Raw genomic sequence first — 23,409 nt, forward strand, 5'->3', positions numbered from 1 at the left:
TTTTAAACTATAATAATTCATGCCATAACTTATTAATTGGGATATATTATAGTTTTATAATTCATAAAGTAGCAACATAAGAACCAAAATATTTAATCATTTATTTACAATAGAACCCTTTTTACTATACACATATGATGCCCATAAGATATTGGTGTTCAAGTGACAAAATGTCATTTGAAATAAACATGTAAAAGTTTACGCATTTGATTTTTTTTTCGTATCTCACCACATGCAGGTGCAGCAATTCTATCACAAATAAAAAATATTTAATTCAAATGTATACAATAGTATTCAGATGGTATTTTATTAATTATCATATAAATATGTTTATTCTTACACAATAATTTTCTTTTAATACTAATAATATAAATTTATACATGAATTAGTACCATCTATGAATATCAATCATATGTTATGATTTATATCAGCAATAATTCTTTCATTTAATAAACAACTTATAGTTTATTATATTTATAATAATTTATTTACATAGGTTGTAATATTTTACAATAATAATAGTCACATATAATTATAGCTACTTCACTTAATAAATTCCCATGTACATAACTAAAATTTGTTGGGAACAATTTTTAGTGGGTAATGACGTGTGATTTCGTATGTTAATACTAAGCTATTCATTTTTGACCTTGATTGGTTGATTTTTATAAATTCTCGATAATGTCTTATTTTCATTTGTTTCCTTTTTGTAGGTACACGACTTCCATTCAAATATAATCAATGTCTTATTACTTTAGTTGTTAACACAACCAATCATTTTTGATATTTAGTATATTTTCAGAATAAATTTTAAACGAGGTTATGATTATGAGTTATGAGTCATTATACATACCGTTTTTATATAAGTGATCTTAATAAAAAACTAATACTCCTTCTGTTTTTTTTTGGCGAATAACAATCTAAAATTAATAAGAAAATTAAATTTTATATTCAAAATCGTGTTCCATATTAACAAGTTTAATATTTTATTATATTATCACTAATTATTAACTATAAACCGTGAACATACGCCTTCATACACGTTGTCTTAGCTGATACATTTGAATCCCTAGGGAAATTAAAAACGAACGGCATGACTAAACAATAGAAGCCATACTACATGCACACACCCTGTATAATATGTTCATAACAAAGATATTACTTTTAAGTAACAAAAAATAAAGAAAGAACATTTTTCTTGTGTAATCCGATTTTCTTAGATGTGGAAAGGAAAACGTGATTTAGTCACAAGTGGAGGAATGGTAGCTACAATTATACTTACTCCACCGTCTATCTTTGTGTGTGTTATATATTTACACACACATAAGAGCGCGTATAGATACGTGACGACATGACAACATGATAAGGTTTTTTGAAAACTGACAAAAGAAAGTCTAACATGTATAACAATTATTAAATAATTTTTTTTGTATGATGACATAACAATACTATCATATCGATTGGTATGTCATCAATAATCATTAATATATTATTATAAAACCTATCAACAATCAAAGATATTTTTTTTCGAAGCACAATGTTCACACAGGAGAGTAGAAAGTAAACAAAATTATATCAATTATCTATTCAATGATTGAGAACTATTTCTATTTGTATTTCTCAACGCTTTACAAAATATTTCTTTTTTCATACTCCTTTACAATTTGAAGTAAATTATTTTTTGTAAGTAGAAAGGAATATTACAAAATTCCAATGATTTTGTCTTTGTTATTTTTATTACTTGAGTTGATTTATAAATATAAATTTTCTGTCTTATCTTTATCATATTATATATTCTACTTATTACTAACAGTAGCTAAACTAACAAAACACTTTACTTGTTTAATTAGAATTTTAAACAAATTTAGAATTATCTTAGTAACTTCAAAAAATAATAACTCAAAAGATTAATTAGTAGACCCTAAAACAAATGTAAAAGAAAGGGAAATATTATGCATTTATAAAATGTAATATAAGAGTTGTGATATATGTAATATAAGTTAACTAAAAAAATCGTTGCCATTAATTTTAAATAATGTTTACAAAATATTTAAAATGAACAAGTCGACAAATCTCCAATGACTGAATATTTGGTAACATATAATTACAACATTAAAACTACCTATTTAATTAATTAAAAACGTAAGTAATTACAAAGAATTTAATTTAAGAGCAACAAAAAAATGTATAGTACTGATAATATAATTTCTGATAAAAGTATTACTCCTTGTGAGATTAAGTGTCCCTCTAATCTATTACCCTTTCAATAAGCTTAGATATGTATTCAAATCATATAAATAAATGCATTGAACCCAGGTACACCTATAGGTATATCTATATCCTAAGTATTTTTAGTATTTGTTAAGTTTAAATGTCAATAGAATCACTAAGTCAACACAAAAATCGAAGAGTGATCTAAATTAGTATTGAACAAAGATATAATTACATTTTACTCGTAAACTGAACTTCTGACAAAGTTATAAATTTAATCAAGAAGAAGCCGTGAACGGAAAGTACAATTATTCGACTTTAAAGCTTTAACTTTTGACAAACATCAATTGAAACTTTTAAATAAGATATTTATTTTTAGGTAATTATTTTTAATTACCTAAAAATAGGCCTAAGGTTTTTACAGAAGTATAACTGATATTAATGATTAAATATATATAAACTTTGAAAAGTCATAAACTTTAAATATCATATTTAAAAATAGAATTTTTAATTATAACCATACTGACTTTTGACCAATTAACGTTTGTTTATTTGAATTCTCATCTGATTATATAAAAATTATTATTGGTAATCGTTTGACTTTCAAAAAACTACCCCTCAAAAATGTATTTATTTCTATAAAAAAAACACATAAAATTAAATACAAAATAATTTTAAAAAAAATTGATTTTGATTGTGATTAATAAAAATAAATAGAATGATATTTAGTAATTTTTATGATGTACTGTTATTTAAAAAATAATAATAGGTAGTATGCTTAATGAATTACAATGTATACAATGGATACAATGTATATATGTTAATTTGTTTTATTTTATTTGTTTTGAACTATTACCTGAAAATGTTCATAACCCAATGCTAGATATCGTTTCAGAAGCTCGTTTGATGCATACGGCTTTTATTACAAAGTTTCCTGGTACTTCAAAGAATACATCTAACGTTTATCTAAGTATGGTGTCTGAGGTGAACAAGGGTTTTAAGAAGTTTGTGTTGGGGATATCATGGCTTATACAGGTATAAACACGATATAACGTAGAGACATGGAAGAAGACGAAAGTCGTATACTAAACTTTAATTGGATAGCTACACGAATTTAAACTTTTAGAGGGAATACATAAAGTTTGACCCGATGCAAAATGTCTTGCGGTTACATTAACGATCTTTCTTTGGTAGGCCGTGGTCAATTTTAAATGTGTCAAATCGTCAAATCAATCCTGTCACCGTGTTTTTCTATGTCTTGTATTATACTCACAGGGTAAATGCAACTGCTCGTTCTACGTATAAACTAGAGTACATTTAAATTGTATTCTACTAAATGTCAATATGTACACGACTTCAATTATTTCATCTGCTTTGCATAAATTTGAATGAAAAAATAAATTTATTGGTGTCTTTAGTAAATCTACACAAGATTGAAGAATAATCGATTTAAATTCAATCATTTAGACACCGGTTTAGTCAGTTTTGGTATAATACAATTACTAATAATCGAATTATGTGGAACAAATACAATTTTAGATGAATAGTTCAGCTAAACCTACTGCCTAATTAGTAACATATAGGTTTCACTAATTATTTGATTACTGACTAAATAATTTTTACTATTATTTTTGAACCTATAGCTATAAAATAAATGCTACGAGTAATCTTCAAATTCTTGACACAAAGTAAAATTGTTTCAATAAAATTATACAGTTGTATGTAATTAATTTAAAATTTATGTTCATAAGTGTATTAAATACGTACAAAAATAAATTCATTGTATTTTACATAGCTGTTAACAAATACTTATAGATTTTAATGAATGTTAGTATTTTTTATGATAAGCACATCAAATTAATATGTTTGTTCTATTTATTTTCAAATTAGTTAAGTGCATTAATATTCCATTTCATGAGCTACCAAAATGTCAACAGTTAAGAAACGTTACAGAAACGCAATACATTTTGGAACATTTTTATCTATTCCATAAATTAAAATGCATATAGATATGATATTCATATGAAATAACAGTGATTGCTACTTTTATGTAAGTAAATACCTTTAAGGTAATCAGTTTGTAATTTGAAAAATAAAAAGTTAAAAATAATATCTCTATTTTCAAATTAATACAGATTGGAAGAGAGCCTAGTAACATTGTTTTACTAAAGATTCCATAGTAGAATATAAATTGCACAAAATTTAAAAAGAAGTAAATAACAGAAACACATTTCTTGTCGCACATGATTAAATGTTTTTATAAGTCTATAATTTATAGAATGTAATATAAAATACAGTAAAAATGGTTTTATAGAATGAATCATATTATAAAATTATTAATATTTCAGCAATTAAAAATGAAAACCTACGCATGTATTTTATTGACAAAAACTTTAAAAGCATTTAATGTACATATTAAAAATATTATTAAGCACGTATTATATATATTTCGCGAGAAACATTTTTATTAATAATTAAATTAATGCTAAAAAATGTTTATTGCATTGAATTGAAGAAGTACCATTATTTATAAAAACAGATAAAAATAATAAATATATGTAATATATATAAAACAAAAACAGTATGGTAAACAATATGAGCAATTGATGGTAGATCAGTTATTTAAATATAAAGTAAAATTAAACACTTAAAAGGTTGAAATAGAATTTTTTAAGTAAGGTCTGATCATTATAATAGAATATTTTTAGAAACGTGAAAATAAGTTAATGTTAGGTAGGGTTGTTAAGAACCTGTTGTTGTCCCATAAGTCCAATGTAAATAATGAAATTGTAGATGTTTTACAAACATTGCATGTTTAAAACGTAAAAATCCTGCTGTTAGATATAATTCACCTAATTTAAAAAAGGCGTACATTGTGATTATGTTAACACTAGCCATTCGATTTCTTCTAAAATAACAATTATGTTAAGATAATTATATTTGGTATTTTTTTGTTTTTGTTGTATATTTCTTGTATATTTAGTTATTAATTACTTTTTAGTTCGTTTATTATATCTTATAGAGTATTCTTATTATTATTTTTTTAAATGGCAATATACACTATTAACTATTTCATAAAAAAAAACATCTAACAGAACACATATGATCGATGTAATTTTTGATCCATTATTTTAGAAGTTGTAGATATATTTATACCTAAGAGGGAGAAAGAGTATAGCCGAGAAATGAACAGTGATAAAAATAGCAATATCTGCAACTCAGCCACCAGTAATTACTTTAAATTGTTAACAACTACCAAAATATTTTTCCAAAAATTAATATTGATGAGTCATTTTTTTAATTAGATCATTATCTATTAAATAAACTAATTAAATATATACCTAATCATTTGACAAAATTAAGTTGACACCCATATAAGGTAATTGGAATCAATTTAAAAAGTACTTCATGATTGATAAATTGAAAATAGGCGTTTACTTAAAATAAATAAAAAAAAATTCTCTATATTATTTTTATTTTACGATTAATTAAGTGATTCATGATAAATGAATCACTGTGTACGTGTTTTATCAAATAAAACATAAAACCTTTAGGTTCACTATGTTTGATATTGAGAGAGCTAGAGCAACTTTTTAGAATCGACTGTAAATTGATGGTATAATTTCGTGGCAATTAACAATCGACCACGCACTTTCGTTGTAAAATGTGTTATGGGATCTTCTTTTGATTATCAGTTTTCATGTATTAGTAAATGTTGACAAGCATGGTCGTTTGACAAAAACTTAATTAGGGAAGATCTTTTAAGATTCAAGACCATTTCTGAAGACCTTAGTCGTTAAATTTGACCCTCTTTTTATTCTTATTCTCTTTACATAAATCTTAATAACTACCTTCTTTGACTTCTACATTTTCTACTAGTCATTCCAACATGAGCAATTGTAAATTACTAAACAGCCCATTTCATTGAATTTTGCCAGAAATCTTAGACAACAACAAAGTTCATTAATCAGCTTCTTTGAGTAACTTCAAATTGTTCATTCAACAAAAGGAACTTTAAACTCGATTTCAATATATTTTAAATGGATTTTCTAATTATTTTTATGCAAGCTCAGTGAAATCTTATAAGTTATAATAGGCTGACGTATTTTATTTTCGACTTTCTAATGACAAAATATAAATATTTTACACATTTTGAAAAATATTCGATTAAAAAAAAAAAACTATAAAATTCAAATTTTTCTATAGATATCATAAGTGAATGTTAAATTTGTTAGCTTAAAATTTATATCAAAAATTAAAATCAATTTTCCTTAGTAATTTTTTATGCTTTAGTTCAATTGACATTTTTTACATTCACTGGACAAAATATAAATGTTCTTATGTGAAAAAGACATCATAGATATACTGTTGTTTTCTAGAGTTTTATATATTAAAAAACAAAACCTTTAAATTTTACATAGCTCTTAATATATATTCAAAAATTAATAATCTTTAATGTACAATGTAACGATTTTCATTATTAAAACAAACAAATTGAACCTGCTAAAGATTATTATAACATAATAATTATATTTCATTGTTATTCACATAAAACACCTTAACGAAAGTTGCAATATGTATTATTTATTATTTAAGTTTATTATACAGCTGTAGAATATCTGAGTAACTACCAGTAAGCAAAATGTAATTTATAGGGCCATAAAATAGCTATTCAGAATAAATTAACAAGTTCTACAAGTTGTATAATAATAAAATCTACATTGAGTTTCTTTGAATAAGTATAATGAGAATTTTATTTGAAATTTTATTAAATAATACAAATTTGTAATACTTTATGTTTTTGTATAATTAAAACTTATTATAATAATTTATAAAACCTAAATATTGAATAAAATAAATGAAATTCACTGCAATAAACATTTATTTTAATAGCCATTTATATTTGAGAAACTTCAATTGCTATGATAAAAATTATAGTTAATTGGAAAATTTAAGTCTTGAATGTCTTTCTTTTTTTTTTTTTTAATATTTTAATTAATTTTGCACGTTATGTTATTAATATTGTGACATAATTTTGGAATTTATTAATTAAAATAGATTGTGATTTTAAGGATGTGAGTATGAAAGTAAAATATTTTAATTAATTTCATTTATCATGAAAATGTGGAACGTATTATTTTGCCACATTGTTACAGTAGGTTTTGTTTTAATTAGACATTTAAAGTGATGTTATGAAGTATAAAGTTCAAAACCTATTTTAATGTTTGAAGAATTATATTTTACTAGCAGTTTTATTCACATTTTGTTTGCTACAATTTCCTTGTAAAAAGAGAATAAAAAAGTACTGTTTTATTAGTTTATGGATGAAAAATTAATATCTACAAATATTATAAGGCAAAACTTGCCCATTGAAAATTCCTCAAAATATTTCCTTTTATATACATTCTTTGTGTACGAATCATGCGAACTATTTGGCAGGCTTTTGCTAACAATACATCTACGTTGAATTCAATTCCTTTCATTGTATTATCAATCGATGGTAATGAATTTCTTATAAACCGATTTAAAAACCAAATAGTAAATTCTGTAATTTGGAATCAGGATTTCCAGAGTTAACGAGATGGAGAAATCTGACCAAATTCTACTTAGCAAGTAAAATGTCCAATCTATTATCGTTTCGCTGCGTCCCTTGACTATTTCTGTTCCTAGAAGTACGACAAACACGAAATATTAGTTTGTTGTATATTTTATAAGGTCGGACTTGTCTTTTTCTGTCTCTGGTGTTTAATATTTCAGCTGTTTTCTTATCTAATGTAATATTGTTAGTAGCAACAGTTTCATCATTCGTGCTTAGTTTTACAGAACCGTGTTGTTGGGCATTTCCCGATGTAAAGTCTTAATAAATAATACTCTCTCACTCTTTTTAAAATAATATTATATTGCATTGAAAAGCGTAGATATCGTGTCGTATATGTGAACAACATATTAAATATTTACTACAAACTTGATTGTTTGTTTTGTGTTGAAGTTGTCTATAACTATTTTTCGTTTTTTTTTTTGCGTAGCTTAAGCACACTTCGGTCATGTTCAGGTAAAATTTTAAAACTTCATTATGTGAACTTGAGCAAATTTAAACTATATGTATTCGTTTCTTGCTATAAATCTACCTAATATTTTTATTTACAATTGTATTCAACCAAATTTCAATTTTCGGTGGAAATTTATTCATCGTCCATAAATTTTAAAACTACAACATTTACAATTGGGTTTGATGTTATTGATTCCTTTCTACTTTGTTAAATTGAAATAACGTTATTGTATGTATTCAATGCAATAATCCGTAGATTTTAGTTGTTTATCGCAATCAACCTGTTGGTTATTAACTTTTAAATTACAATTCATAATACATTCATTCATTGTAAATATCCTGTGCATGTGAAATCGCGTTGTATTAAAACGACCAATGACTATAACCATTATTGGTAATATGTGATATATAGTCTTACACGTTTATATAGTAATAATTTAATCCCTTTAAATGCAAACGATTGAATGGGATTTCCGAAATATTTTTGTAAAACTAAAATAATACGTTTCGTTGTTATTATTAAATGCGACCATCATGTTTGATTAATGGTCATTTCATATAATATAAGTAAATAATAGAAAATACATCATCTATATTGCCATTAATTTTTGATTAGTTAGTTAATAACAATAAACGTTTGAAGCTCTTAAAGCTTAATTACTTATGCATCAAACTTTATATATTAATATTTCAATGTCACTAGACTTAAAATAGAAAATATCATTTGTGACAAGTTTTCAAACTAAACATTATGTGTTTGTATAATTTTAATAATATATCACTATTGAATTAATCACTTAGTAGACAACGTCGTAAGGATATACATTTATCAATGATTAACATAATATAATTGTATTATAATTATATTCATTGGCCATAATAACATTAAAATTAATATTTAAACAATGTACAAATATTATCATAGCTAAATAAATGTGTCATTGTATAGTGTGCTTAAATAAGTTTTATTTTGACATAGGTTTGTTGGTATTAAAATTAAGAAGTTAATCAATTATGGGGTGACTTTGTTTCTCTATCAATAGAATAATACAACACATAGGGATACAACTACTCAAAAATGGCTTTAACTTAAAATAATAACTTCGAAAAAATCCCTATTAATAAAATTATAGAATATAAATAAAAAATCTAGAATTTAAAGATTAAATTAGAATCAAGTTAAAAGTTTTATTAGGTCTATATGCATATTACATTACATACTTCATATAAAATCGCAATATTATTGTATTACAAAATATTTTTTATTCACTATTTATATCATATTAAATCATATTTAAAAATATATATTAGAAGGTTGATGACAATAATTTAAAGGTCTAAAAGTTATTTATTTTATATAAATTTGATTTGCCCTCTTTAGCCACATTGACCCCACTTTATTAATAAAGCTATGTAATTTATTTGTAGCATTAATACTTTATTATTCGATTAATATTAAAAATGACATAATGTTATATTATTTTGACAGTTATGCATAATAATGGTTTATTATTCGCTACAAAAAAACATATTTTTGATCATATGTAATGAAATGACCATAGAATCGTTTTCATTCTAAGTTTTGAAAAATTCAAGATAAATAATGTCTTCTTGTTTTAGAATTACTATTATTTTTTCAATAATGATGTTTATAATAATTAATTAGTTAAAATAATTTTATTTATTTTAAGTACATTTTTCATACTAATAGTTAAATTACAATTAAATTAACCATAAGTATTTTATTATCAATGTAATAGAAACATTTATTTATTCTATTTATATGTGTTAACTTTTCACTTAATTTTTGCACTTAATGCATTTACACATATAGATAATACAGTAAATATATATTATGTGTCAGTAAATGTTTTATGTTTTTCTAAAGTTAAAAATGGAAAAGGTTAAGTGATATATTAAGAGTAAAAATATAATTACTAACATTATTAGCGAGCATATACTTTAGACTCGATGGAGAAGTAGTGAACTAATTACCTTTTTTTTTTACTTATATCTCATTAAACTAGTTTTTTTTATGAATAAAGAATACCTATAGTTTAAATTAATCTCACTGCTACTCTGACTTTATAAAATTATTTGAAATCAATAATTGTTTATTATTTTGATTTGAGTATTTTAAGTTATTTTTTTGTCGAACTAGCTCACCTCAAATATTTGAGAAATTAAGCGAAGGAAAAAGTAAAAAATTAATTTTTAAATCGTGTGAGGTAAAATTTTTATGAATCCCACTGAAACCACATAACTCATAAGGATAGTGCTACTTTATGTAATTAATAAGTTTGGATGAAATTAACACACATGATGTTAATATATAATTATAATTAAAATCGTGTGATGATATATTTATTAACTTGTTGTTGGGAATACAGGAGTATCCATTAGCGTACAGTACAAAAGCAAGTAACACATTTTGATTTTACTCTACTTTATGTCAGTCTAAGTGTGAATTAATTTTCATATAATTCAGATTATTCAAATAATTTAAATTAACATCTTAAAATACATCTATACGAAAATGTTGACCATAATGTTTTATACAATATGTTAATCCAAAAATGTACTATACTAACCAACTGATAGAACTCACAGACTTAATATAAGTATAACGATTGAAGCTTTAATAAACTTTATGAATAAAAATATAAAAAAAAACAGCGAAATGAATTTTCATTGATATTCAAAAGTTTAGAAGTTACAAATGAATATGAATGTTTATTCATGATGCTTTTAAGGATTTAAAATCTTGTAAAAAACCATTAGAATTATATTTTCCTTCGTGAATTCGCTTGGCCTTTGACACAAAAACATACTGTCAAAGTTGCCTAAGGAAATGGAATAAAATACATTTACAAAGTTGTTATTTTTCAAAGGAATAGTCCCAAATACATATAAATAAACATAGGTCTAGGTAAAGAGATACAAAAACTTTTAAAATGAATTTATTACATAAAGTTGTTATTTTTACCAAATTTGTCAAAAAAATTATAAAAAATGAGCGTACATACATTTAAATTTGTTTCTCAATTTTAGAAACTATATAATCATAACTCAGTATTAAAGTATAATAAAAATTACAATTTTAAACATAATCTAATTATAAAACAAATGAAAACATTTAATAAAATGTTGTTGTTATAAAACTTAAATATAAAGGGCTTTGTTTGGTTAATAAAATAACAGATTGGTAAATTATTTTTCTATATGTTTAAAATTATTTTAAGTACAAAAAACAATATTGAAAAAACATTTTATTACATAAAAATGATCAAATAAAAAACTTTAACATGAGTTAAAATGACCCGGAGGCTTTAACAATGATTATATTATCTCGGATTACTCTTACTTTGAGACAGATAAATAACAGTAAAAAAAATGGTGATGAAAAGATAACGGTGGTTTTATGTTTTTGAAGAAATATAAAAATATTGTAAAATATTCCATTTATATTTATCAATTATATTTATTTGTTTTTTTATTGTTAAAATGTTTCATATATCATGAAGTATGAGACAATCAATTTGAATGATAATAAGATAATAAATAAAAACGAATTATATATATTTTTTTTTTTTTTTTTTTGTCAAAGTACTCGGGTTCTTTGAAGTTTTTAACCAAATTATAAGTATATTACTGAATTTTTAACAAAACTATTTGATTTATTGCAACATCTAAATATTTGTAACGAAAATGTAAATATAGATATTTTTTTCGTTAGATAATTAATTGACTTTTTGGAACTATTTACCATTTATTCTTATAGGGTTAACTCTTCATTGAATCGTAACATTTAAAAGGAAGATTTATTAATTTTTTTATACAATATGCAAATCGACCATTGAAAAGATCGCTAATTGCCAAATAATTAACTAAAATATCGTTTAGTATCTAAGTTGAAGTGGATAAGAATTAAAAATACTCAAAAATATTTATCTAGAAAACAAAAACGTTGCCAATAATTTCTAAGCATTTTAAAAAGAATATAATTATTTAAAACCATTTTCAAATAAAAAACTTCCTTCTTTTTAAATTTAACTACATTTGTTTGTATTCTTCATTTACCAATGTTTATGAATTACAGAAAGTTTCCAACTTATTCTTAAATTATTGATCAAGCTCACAATTAAGATATGAAATCGTTTGATATTACTAGTAATACAAAAAGCTATCAATTTTAAGAAAATCTATTTATTAAGATTTTTTATCTAAGTAAAAATAATGTTAAGTTTTATCGTAGCTAGGTGATGTTATAAATTTAGAAACCATTTTAGATAAATTTTTTATACCTAAATAACAAATATCTAGATATCTTATTAATTAAGAAGTAAGATGATGTACAGACATATTCAGTACTTTATACTTGGAAATGATATTTTTCAAAAATTATCACATTTTGTAAAATTTATATAATACATTATGATAGAACTATTAACCACAAGGGTACTTCAAGTGTAAAGTAAACTGACATGCATCAAATTTTTTAAATTTTACCATTTATATCATAAATTATATAACTTTATTTTAAGAGGCTGATTACTAATGGAGAACAAGTCGTTGGAATGAATTTCTTATTTTAATCATATAGAACACAAAAAAATCTTGAATTTGATTTAGTTTTAAATTATATGAATGTTCCGTTTCTATGTAAAGCATTTCAAAATCTTTGTGACTATCTTTCGATCAATAAATAAATGGAAAAGGAATATTATGCAGCCATTAAATTTTTAGTTGAAATACTCATCGACATCATCACTCAAAAAGACGTAATAAGTAGAAAAAAAATACAAGCTAGAACTTTCAGAAACTTTGGACGAAACACATAAGTATAACAAGCTAAAAAAACTAATTAAAAATGGTATTTGCCCATCAATAAGATCAGGCATAATTACTCGAGCAAGGAATGGACTGACTAATATCTCATTTCAAAAAAATGCACAAATAATAAATGATATATGCTCATTAGAGTAGAACATTGTTTGAAAAGAAATTTATTTAAATAATCATCTAAATAAAAAAATATTCGAATAATAATGTTTACAAACAATTAAAAGAAATTTTTATTTGAAAAATTATCTATATGAAAATTTGCACAACGCTGATACTACAAAAACTCACTATCCAAAATACACAAATGTCAAAATAACTTTAAGCAATCACTCTTTCTTTTCTTGACCGAACAAGCACTTTACCTTTTTAAACTTACAGTATACTATCATGCGTGCATACAAAATTTTTTTTACGGTAGCCATTTATACACAGAAGATAATTCGTGGAGACAATTTTTTTTTTTCAAATAAAAGTATATTACAAAACCTTTAATTTAGTATACAGGTGTTCTGGTAGTAAGGAAACAAGTGAATTGCTATAAATAATGAAAACATTATAAACCCATTTCTTTATATATGTATTTATATATATGTCAATATTTCCAAAATATTTTCAAAAATAAAGAGGAAAAATTAATTTTGTGTGCAAAAGTTGAAATTATGAATCCCTCTCTGTGGGTAGGTAAACTGCTATATTTTCAATAAAAATATAACAAATTGTAGGAGATTACATAAGGTATCATTAAAAAAAATTAGTTTTGATATAATCTTTTTTTAAAAAAGTTACAACAGTTTTGAGTAAAAAAAAATTTATTTTTGAATTGTTCACTAAATTATTTGCGTATTGGTAGCAATCATATAATTATGAGATTAACCCAAAAGTAGTTACAGTGAAAAGTTCAGCTTTTTTTCTGAAAAATGCCCATTCAACTAAATTTCAAAAGGTCTACAAATACAATAAATCTTGACTGATACGCCCAAAATTTTGCATAATTTTTTTTAGCATTATCAACTTATATAAGAAAAGTTAAGAAAAAAATTGTTCATTAATAGTAGTCCTGTGTAATTAGTAAAGTAGAATCGATGTAAATGATAACAAACTTTTTGTATTCAAAACGATAGTATTACGTTAATCAAAAATTAATATTTAATACTATGATACATTTTTATTTTATTTGTGTGACTAACGACATTTTTGAAAACATTTTTTCATTTTATTTCAATTAAGAAAAATTTATAAGAGTACAAACATTAATTCAATGTAACAAAATGATGTTATACTACAGAAACGATGTTACACGGCACTTAAGTTATGCAATATTGATACATTAAGGTGTATCAGGTCAGTTTCTGACCTTTTTCGTGGCTTTTGTAATACATTTTATGAATGCCGTTGATAATAATATTACTGTTATTATGCCTTATAATAACAGTATGTCTAATAACTCCCAGTCTGACAGTTTGATATAAATTTTTTTATTATAGAATAACAATAGCATTTTCAGTTCATTCATTAAATATAAAAAATCCGATACCATACAGTAGACAGCTAAGCAATATTTTTCTTTGTCACACAATACAATCCTAAAACTGCCAAGTGCAGTCAATATTGCTCTTAATCCATTGTCTGTTTAAGGTGAATGTATAATTCCTCTGCAAATCAAACCCTACTATAAATTTGATAAGTTAATTTAGGTCTTTTGTCTATTCTATTTGAATACAATCATTTACCAATATCTAAATTGAACACAAGTCTTTTGAGCGCCATTTGACTGGAAATGTAGACCTCACTTAAAAGTACTGTAATATTCAACAACCGTTCTTATTGACCAGCTTCGTAGTATCACTGATTGAATTTGGCAGATACGCATAAACGGAGCCCTTTTTTATAAATTGAAAATAATCTGGTATTTCTCCACCAAAACTTTGAAAATAACACAAAATTATCATCTTAAATATTTATATGACTTTTACGTGATTTAAAACAACGTAAACAGTAATAATTGCAAATACTGAGTTAGATGAAAAAATTGTATTATTTAGCGAAGAATGATGTTTACNCATCTTAAATATTTATATGACTTTTACGTGATTTAAAACAACGTAAACAGTAATAATTGCAAATACTGAGTTAGATGAAAAAACTGTATTATTTAGCGAAGAATGATGTTAAATGTGCACTACAATGTAAAATCAAATAAACAAATTTCCTAAAGTCTGTTCTTTTGGAAATTTCATGGGGACTGCATTTTCTGCACTCCATGTTTTTGTGATTCGTCCTCCGAGTGGAATTAAAAGGGTGGACAGACATTTGTAGTCTTTGGTGAGTCTATGTTTAACAACTGTCCGTCGCAAAAGATAAATCTGATTGTGCGAGGCGGGTCTATAAGAGAGCCCTAACGTACAGTGTTAATATCCGGCGATGAATACCGGTGTGTGAGGCCGGAAAGTTGATAATTAACGGTGGAGCGGCTAGGGATTGGGTGGCGAAGACGGGTAAGATACGCGCGCGCGCGACAACAGCAGTAAAGGCGGTGGCCGCTGAATCTGGCCGCTCTACGGTACCGTCGGCGCGGCATCTGTAACACATGCATTCGGCGGGAATCAGTCGGTGGTATGCTCGCGCGAAACACGTACACGGTACAATTGTTTCCTCGGCTTGTGGTGGACGTTGACTCGACGTAAATCTTCGACCTATCACATATCTTCGCGCATCAAGTCGAGTGCTCGTGCAAAGCACAAGGTCGAGGTTTTATGCGACAATGTGCACGCCTGCAGTTGTTCTTCAGAGGCAATGACGACGAGTCAGCTTCTGGCCAATTCGCTCGGTCGGCCGAGGAGACCGTTACGTTAGTGACCGACCACCCAATGGCCACAGCCGCGTGATGCGATCGTCGACTGAGAACGGTGTCTAGTTTCGGAGTGCGATCCACAGTGGATCTTGTTACCGCGGTGGCGACGACGATATTACGGTACCTCGAGCGGTGGCGCTGTGATGCTGCTGCGTAACGACACCGCGTACGACGGTGTTGACAGAAATTACACCGACGAGTATTTCAATTGCACCAGCGGTTCCTCGTCCATCAACAATTACTCAAACTACGATTGTAATACGCCATTGGATGACGTCATCGTGAAAAATTACTGGGCCCTGTCTCTGGTCGTGTTTCCCATACTCACTCTGTTCGGAAACGTGCTGGTTATTATCAGCGTGTGTCGCGAACGGGCATTGCAGTCAGTCACCAATTACTTCATCGTCAGCTTGGCGTTGGCTGACCTTTTAGTGGCTCTCGTCGTCATGCCATTTGCCGTTTATGTGCTGGTAAGTAAGAATTATGCCGGTAATCAGTAGCTTTCGTCCGCTAGAGGATACCTTTCCGTTAATAATTGAGTACGGCCGTTGTGTAAAAAATAATAATATGCTCCGGATAAACACGAGTAGATATTCGGCAAAATGCATGTAAAATATTAACGAGAAAAACACGCGTGTGAATAATAAATAAAAGCAAAGAAAAATTAAGCCGTACCAATGTCGGATGTTTATCTATTGCTTCGTTATTATTCGATATTTTTTTATGATTATTGTTATATATCCTTTTTTTTTGTAATGTTCCATTCGAATTGAACAACAATATTTGAAAAATACAAATCAACCGAACAGTATTCGTATAGATCGTTATTGTTTTCACTGGTCCTTCAAATTTTGTGGCGGAACGATAAAGGTACACCAGATAGTGTAATATTTGATAAATGATCGGGCACCTTTTTTTATGGTCGACAACAAACAAAAAATAAATAAATAATGTAACGATGAGAGTTTGTGTGCATATAACCAGTACACGGTGTACATCTGTAATATTATGGCATGGTGTCGTTATGTTGTTCTAAATCCCAAACGCCGCATTTCAGACGGCTGCTGGTTGTCTTCTTTTTACGGAACAACGAGCGGTGAGATGTTGAAGAACTGCATAGTAAAAAAAAAAAACGGGGGGAAAAAACTGAAGAAAAACGAGATCAAAAATAAAAAGGCGTCACCAGTGCTTATGGCAACTCGCGAAAGGTCGTTAAACGCCTTTTCCGTGCCAGTGTTACTAAGAATCAACAGTATGCTATCAGAAAAATATGTCATTTTAAATATAATAGTGATTTAATTTACCAACGCTAAATCACGACGGCCATTGTTGCAATGAACTTGATGTGTTATACTTTTGTCAACCTTATCACGTTTGCTATGGACATAGTGACCACAAACTATACGTTTACTTATGACTCTTGCAGTCATGACAGGACCTACTTAAATATACTCATGAGGACTATATACACTTAACGCACTTGTGTACTCTTCGATCGATGGAAACCACTTCTATCCGATAAATCTTTTCTTCAGTGACCTGATTTTCTCGCCAAAAAATCCAGATAATATAAACATCGTTTATTTTGTAGTTAAATAAACACCCAGTCAAATACACTTAACTTTATCGAAACGCATTGGCTAAAGTTACAAGCTGATATAATGCTATTATGTTTAAACTACTGCAGTATTATTATTACTATACTTGTTAGTGTTCAAAATAAAACACTAATCCATTTATTTAGCCACCAAAAGTAATATATTAATAAAAATATAAAAGTATATACATATGTGTGTGTGTGCGTAATAATTATTGTTGAACTGTTCGAAAAATTATTCTTCGAATGAAACTGATATAAATATTTTTCTGTTTTTTAATTGTCCAAAAACAACATTCAAGTTCTGAAAAATGTTTAAACATCAATACAAAAACAATAAAACAAATGATAAATTATAAAAAATAATTTATCGTAAATTCTATAAGGTTTACGTTTCTTGCTCGTAGTCTTAGAGCGAAAAATTCTGTATATAATTTAAAAACATTTTGCAGTACTTAGGTATTTCTTTTTGATATTACACACATTTGTGCAGAAAACGGCGTCTCAAATAATATCACTTAAAAAGAGCTCAAAGCAAAAAAGTTCTATATATTAAATAATATGATTGCAAGTTTTTTATCGCTAGAACTTTTTTATTGGTGGTAAAGTATAAACAGTAAAATATTTATTTTCTATTTTAGAAGAAGTATTAAGATACAGTCTTATTAAACAATAACAAAATTGCAAATATTACATTTTAAATTCCGCAGGATCTTCAATTATATATTATTTTTTTCATTAGAATATAAAATAGATAAGGGATCAGTCTGGCCAAGTGGGTAGAATGTAAATTTCGGCGCACAAGGTCCTGGGTTGGATCCCTAGGGTGCCAAGGAGGTTTTTCTCATTGAAGGTGTCTGGTCTCTGGTGCAAGCCAATATTTATCCCAGTGGCCTAGGCAAGAACCATATTTAACACCCTAACACGTGAAAGAAGGCCACCGCCCTTTGTAAAATGTTATGTTTTAGGATGTAACTTGTAGAATATCGATTTTTTAAACTGGTATAGGTTTCAAAAATAATAAAATTAATAATTATACGTTAAGTAATAACTATCACTTCATGTGAAACCACAGAATAAAACCTCTTAAATATTTTATTTTGTCAATTTTTTATCAATATGGCGGTCACCTGTCCTTCCTCGAAGCTTAAGTTAACGAGAAATCGTTGGTACTTGGTGCAGAGTTAAAATATACTCGTGTCTCTTCCAATTATGGAACGCATGACTTAATATACAATCAACTAAAGTTCTCAAGTCTCATGGGAACTAAATAATGGCCTCAAGGAAAAATCCTAAGCACATCGTATTGAAGGCTTTATTTGTATAAATACATACACAGGGGACAGCTGTTGTTTATGGCGAATTGTTCCTATTCCCCAAACTATAACCTCTTAAATATTTGTTTGTCATATAATAGATAACAATTGAGGCGATTTTATGAAAGGAAAAGAGAAGTGTGGTAGAAAATTCTATTTACGCACAAGTGTTATTTTAGAGAACATAAATCTGTCCTTTTTTAATAATAACCAAAACCATAATATAGTCACTTGTTTCGTTAAACGACCCTAATTCCTGCACATCCTGTGTATCATGAAATATACTTTGAATGATAATACAACAATAATTGTGAGCAGATTACTGAAAACCGCTTGAATAATTCTAGTAAATTTTATATAGTTACCGTATAAATGATGTCGTCACTAATACCTATTCTAGTTATTGCGTTTTAAGTGTTTTAATGGAAAATCTCGTTACGTTCTCACACAAATGTAATTGCTGAGCCCCATAGCTTCAGTTTAAATCAAGCTCCTTTGATTGTTCACTACAAACGTCTCTGATGGCGATGGAATATATTATACCGTAGGAATAACATAAACGAATACCACAAGTAAAGACTAGCTTGGAAAAGAAAAAAATCAACATCACAAGATGTATTGTTGCTAAATTGTTACGAAATTGAATTCAATTTAAATATCAGAAAAATACGTTTGGAAATAACAAAGAGAGAAGTCTGTTAAAATAAGTTTAACTTGCTTAAATAAAATACTTCAATAAATATTAAAAAAATTTTTTTAGAAAATTTTAACAAATAAGATAAAATTTTGAATTTTTTTATGATAACCATTAAAAAATATTTATTTTAAGGCTAATGTATTAGCAAAATATGAACGCCTAAGATACTTTTTTAATTTCTAGGGTACAACAAATTTAAATAAAGGTATTTATATAATTTAAATTAAATAGGTCTAAAATTATGAACTAATAAACAATTTTACGACTTTATTAAGGTTTTAGATCAAATTTATGTGAATATAATACCATTTTTAAAACTCTTTGTTCAACTTTTACTCGAAGCTTCGGCTCAACATACGCATCAGTAAGTTTCTTTCGCATATAATGATATTACACTACTTTTTTTTTAAAGACTTTAAGAAAAATCATACATTTCTAAAGCTTATAGACTTACTATTTCCTTAGTCTACAATAACTAAAAATTTTAGTTTCAATGACTGTTGACAAGGTGATTTTTTTAACGTTAGTTACTCAATTTCTCCTAAAATAATAAAAATACTGAGAATTTATTCTGATTTTTTTTAGTTTTATCAAAAATCAAGTAACATTTATGTTTTTCCCTTATCTCCATTAATAGGGAAAATTTTATTTTATTTTAAAACGCCAAACATATTTGAGTAGCTTATTATAATTTATAATGATAAATAATTTAATTGACAAAATAATCTATGATAACTTTTGAACGGGTAATTTGGAAGTTATTCGAATTAATATTTTTATACATAGACGGGCGGTGGAGTACGACAGAAAAATGACTAATGATAAAAATAGTCAAACCTTTAAGTATATATTTTATAATCATAAAATCTTTCAAAATAACGAATTAAAAATTGTTATCGACCAGTTATTTCGTAACTGGATCATTTTTTTATATAAGTTACTTAAATATATGTGTTGCTATTAAAGGAAATAAATCTGATGCCGTTATAATGGATAAGGGACGAAACTAAAAAGTACTCAATGATAGATAAATCAAGAAGTATATGAAACAACAAAATTCTTAGTATGATATTTTTTTAAAGAAAAATTTAATGTCTAATATTACAAAAATTACTTTGCATACAGTTTAAAACTTTTTGTATAGTATAAAATAACAACAAATATTAATGACATCGAAAAACCAAAAATACTTTGAGTTGTAATTTTTTTATTCTTAATAGTATAGTACTTCTTTAAATTCAAATAAAATCACAAAGAAACTTTATAAAAATATATATACTTGATAGCAAACTTGTTACTCTTTAGAAGATCAATATATTATTTAACCGTTGTTAAATTGTATGAGATTTTATTTGTTTCCTGAAACCGTTAAAAGTTTAAACATTTCTCTTTTTACAGAAAAACATAAGCTTCTTTTGTCTTTTTTTTTTATTATACTAACCACTTTTGTTTTTACTTTTTATTCATGCTTAATATTAAATAAAAAAATTAAAACTCACTGTTTCTACATATAAGAATAAAACAATTTTCATTGAATATTCTTTATTATATACATGTATTTGATACTGTTTTTAAATGAAAAAATTAATTTGTTTATTAGCTCATTTATAAATATTTTTCTGTTAATTTATTTGTAATGTGTAATTTATTTATTGTAAATAATTTAATTTGTTTTTGCCGTTCGCTTACATTATTTGTTAAATGACATTTGTGTATTTTTTTTTAACGGGATCTTATTATAAAAATGTTTAGTTAAGTTTCTATGAATAAAAAAATCAGTTATCTTTTCGTTTAATCTAAGAAAATACTGAATTAAATCATTTATAAATAATATCTTTAAAAGTACTTAGTACTAACTCAAATATATTTATCGCTATGATATTACAAAACCGTTTTATACTCGTCTAACTTTATAAGCCTAAGCCAAACTAGCGATTATTAACTTTTTTATTTATTAGATAATGATCCAAGTAAGAAACTGACTGGTCGATAATAACTTTTGGACCAGTATTTCAGAAGTTATTGTCATTTTCATACATACGAGGGAGGAATATTATGTCCAGTGATAAAAAACTCGCATCTTATCACCAACATTTACTATAAAATGTTAACAACTTCTAAAACACAGGTATATAAGTTGTTGTCGGTCACTTATCTTCTTAATTAGATCATTATTTAATAAACAAGATAGCTAATAATATATGTTGCCACTTGAAAAATAAAGTTGACAACCTTATAACATGTAGGGGATGAACATAAAAATACTTCATGATTGATAAATTGAAAAAAACATGTACTTAAAAGAAACCACAAAAAAAAAATCAATTTTACTTTTATTTTTCAATTAATTAAGTGATTCTTGATAAATTAATGACTCTGTATGATGTCAAAATATTTTTGATTCAGTGGTTTTGTTTCTCACCGTTTCTTAATTATATTAATAATTAAGATATTATATATTATATAATATCTTATATTATCTAATAATAGTATATTTTATACTATAAAATATATTAACTTAAAAAACATTCTGCTCTGTGAAAATCGCTGCTAGTTAATTGCCATTGTTATTTAGTAATATGTAACCGAGTTATCGGGTTTGAAAATATAAATAATTTATTATATTTAAACTTAATGAAAATGCTTGAAAAATCAAACTTTAATTAGGATTAAAAAGGCTAAAATATAAAAAGTCATAAACATTTATGATATGATAATAATAGATTTTTTCATAATCTACAACTATAAAGGCATTCAATACATTGTTCATCATTGGTACGCCTGCTCAACTAGAAAATTATATGGTTTCTCGTTCAGGGTACCTATATTCATTCTATACGTGATAATTAATTTAAATATTATCAATGACCTCCTTTTGTCCCGGTTTCTGTTTATTTGATTGTTTCTATGTATAAGGCAATTTACCTAGTTTTGGAAAATTCAATATCCGTTATTGCTTTTATAATTACACCAAATATTTAAATATGTATCTAATAAACGCGATTGAACCATAAAAATAAAAGTTTTACATTTTATTAAAAGTTACTTTTTTTCGTGCTGATTTAAAAAATTGTTTTCAATCATCTACCTGACAAAAACTTTTTAAATTAACATTTTGTACTTGATATCTATACCTAACTAGATTATTTTTTCTCGGAGTCAATAAAAAAAAAAAAATTTTCTTTAAAAGAAGCCCATTAATGAAAAAATACAGATATCCTACCGCGATTTAATAATTTCACAGTATAAACTAATGTTATATATATATGTTCATATAACAACATTTGTATTAATTAAATTTTTATTAATTAAAGTCACATTAGAAAATGTGTATTTTATTTAAAATTTATTTATTTACAATTTTAAATTGATATTGTGATATGTGGTCTATTATTATCATCAAAAACACCAATATCTACTATAATACTTTAAGTCTTTATTAACATTTATAATTAATCGAGAAGTCATTTCACGTGTTCTCTTACTTTGCCACTACATTACAGTTTTCATATGTATTAAAAAAATTTGATTTTTCTATACAAGCGGTAAATTTTTTATATTTTTCGGCTGAGAACTACATAGCTAAAGTCTTAACGTAACAAACATAATTTCAGAAACTTTGACTATGAATTTAAGTGAGGAATATTCAATGATTATTTTTCGATACCTTCAGTCAAAGTTGTTCGATTAAGGTCATCAGACTTCGTTTGATAAGTTGTAAAAGCATATTGAGTCATTAATTATTCAACAGGCGCGTAGAAAAGGCCAATTATTATTGTTCATGTTACTTTAACGACAATGCAAGTTCTTAGGGTCTTATAATAATACGTCTAAAGTATATTA

The 23,409-nt window shown here is 26.0% G+C and overlaps 1 protein-coding gene across 1 annotated transcript in view; it reads left to right on the top strand.

Annotated features, from left to right (window-relative positions):
* The first annotated feature begins 15,682 nt into the window (after positions 1-15,682).
* The window catches only part of LOC126905893 (dopamine D2-like receptor), a 148,700-nt gene continuing 140,973 nt past the window's right edge, over positions 15,683-23,409 (top strand). Inside the window, exon 1 of the mRNA XM_050686014.1 lies at positions 15,683-16,426. Coding sequence (XP_050541971.1) covers positions 16,100-16,426 — 327 coding nt within the window. The 5' untranslated portion in view covers positions 15,683-16,099. The remainder of the gene's footprint in view (positions 16,427-23,409) is intronic.

The sequence above is a fragment of the Daktulosphaira vitifoliae genome, unplaced genomic scaffold (assembly GCF_025091365.1).
Source record: "Daktulosphaira vitifoliae isolate Bord-2020 unplaced genomic scaffold, ASM2509136v1 Scaffold_4, whole genome shotgun sequence".
Classification (NCBI taxonomy): domain Eukaryota; kingdom Metazoa; phylum Arthropoda; class Insecta; order Hemiptera; family Phylloxeridae; genus Daktulosphaira; species Daktulosphaira vitifoliae.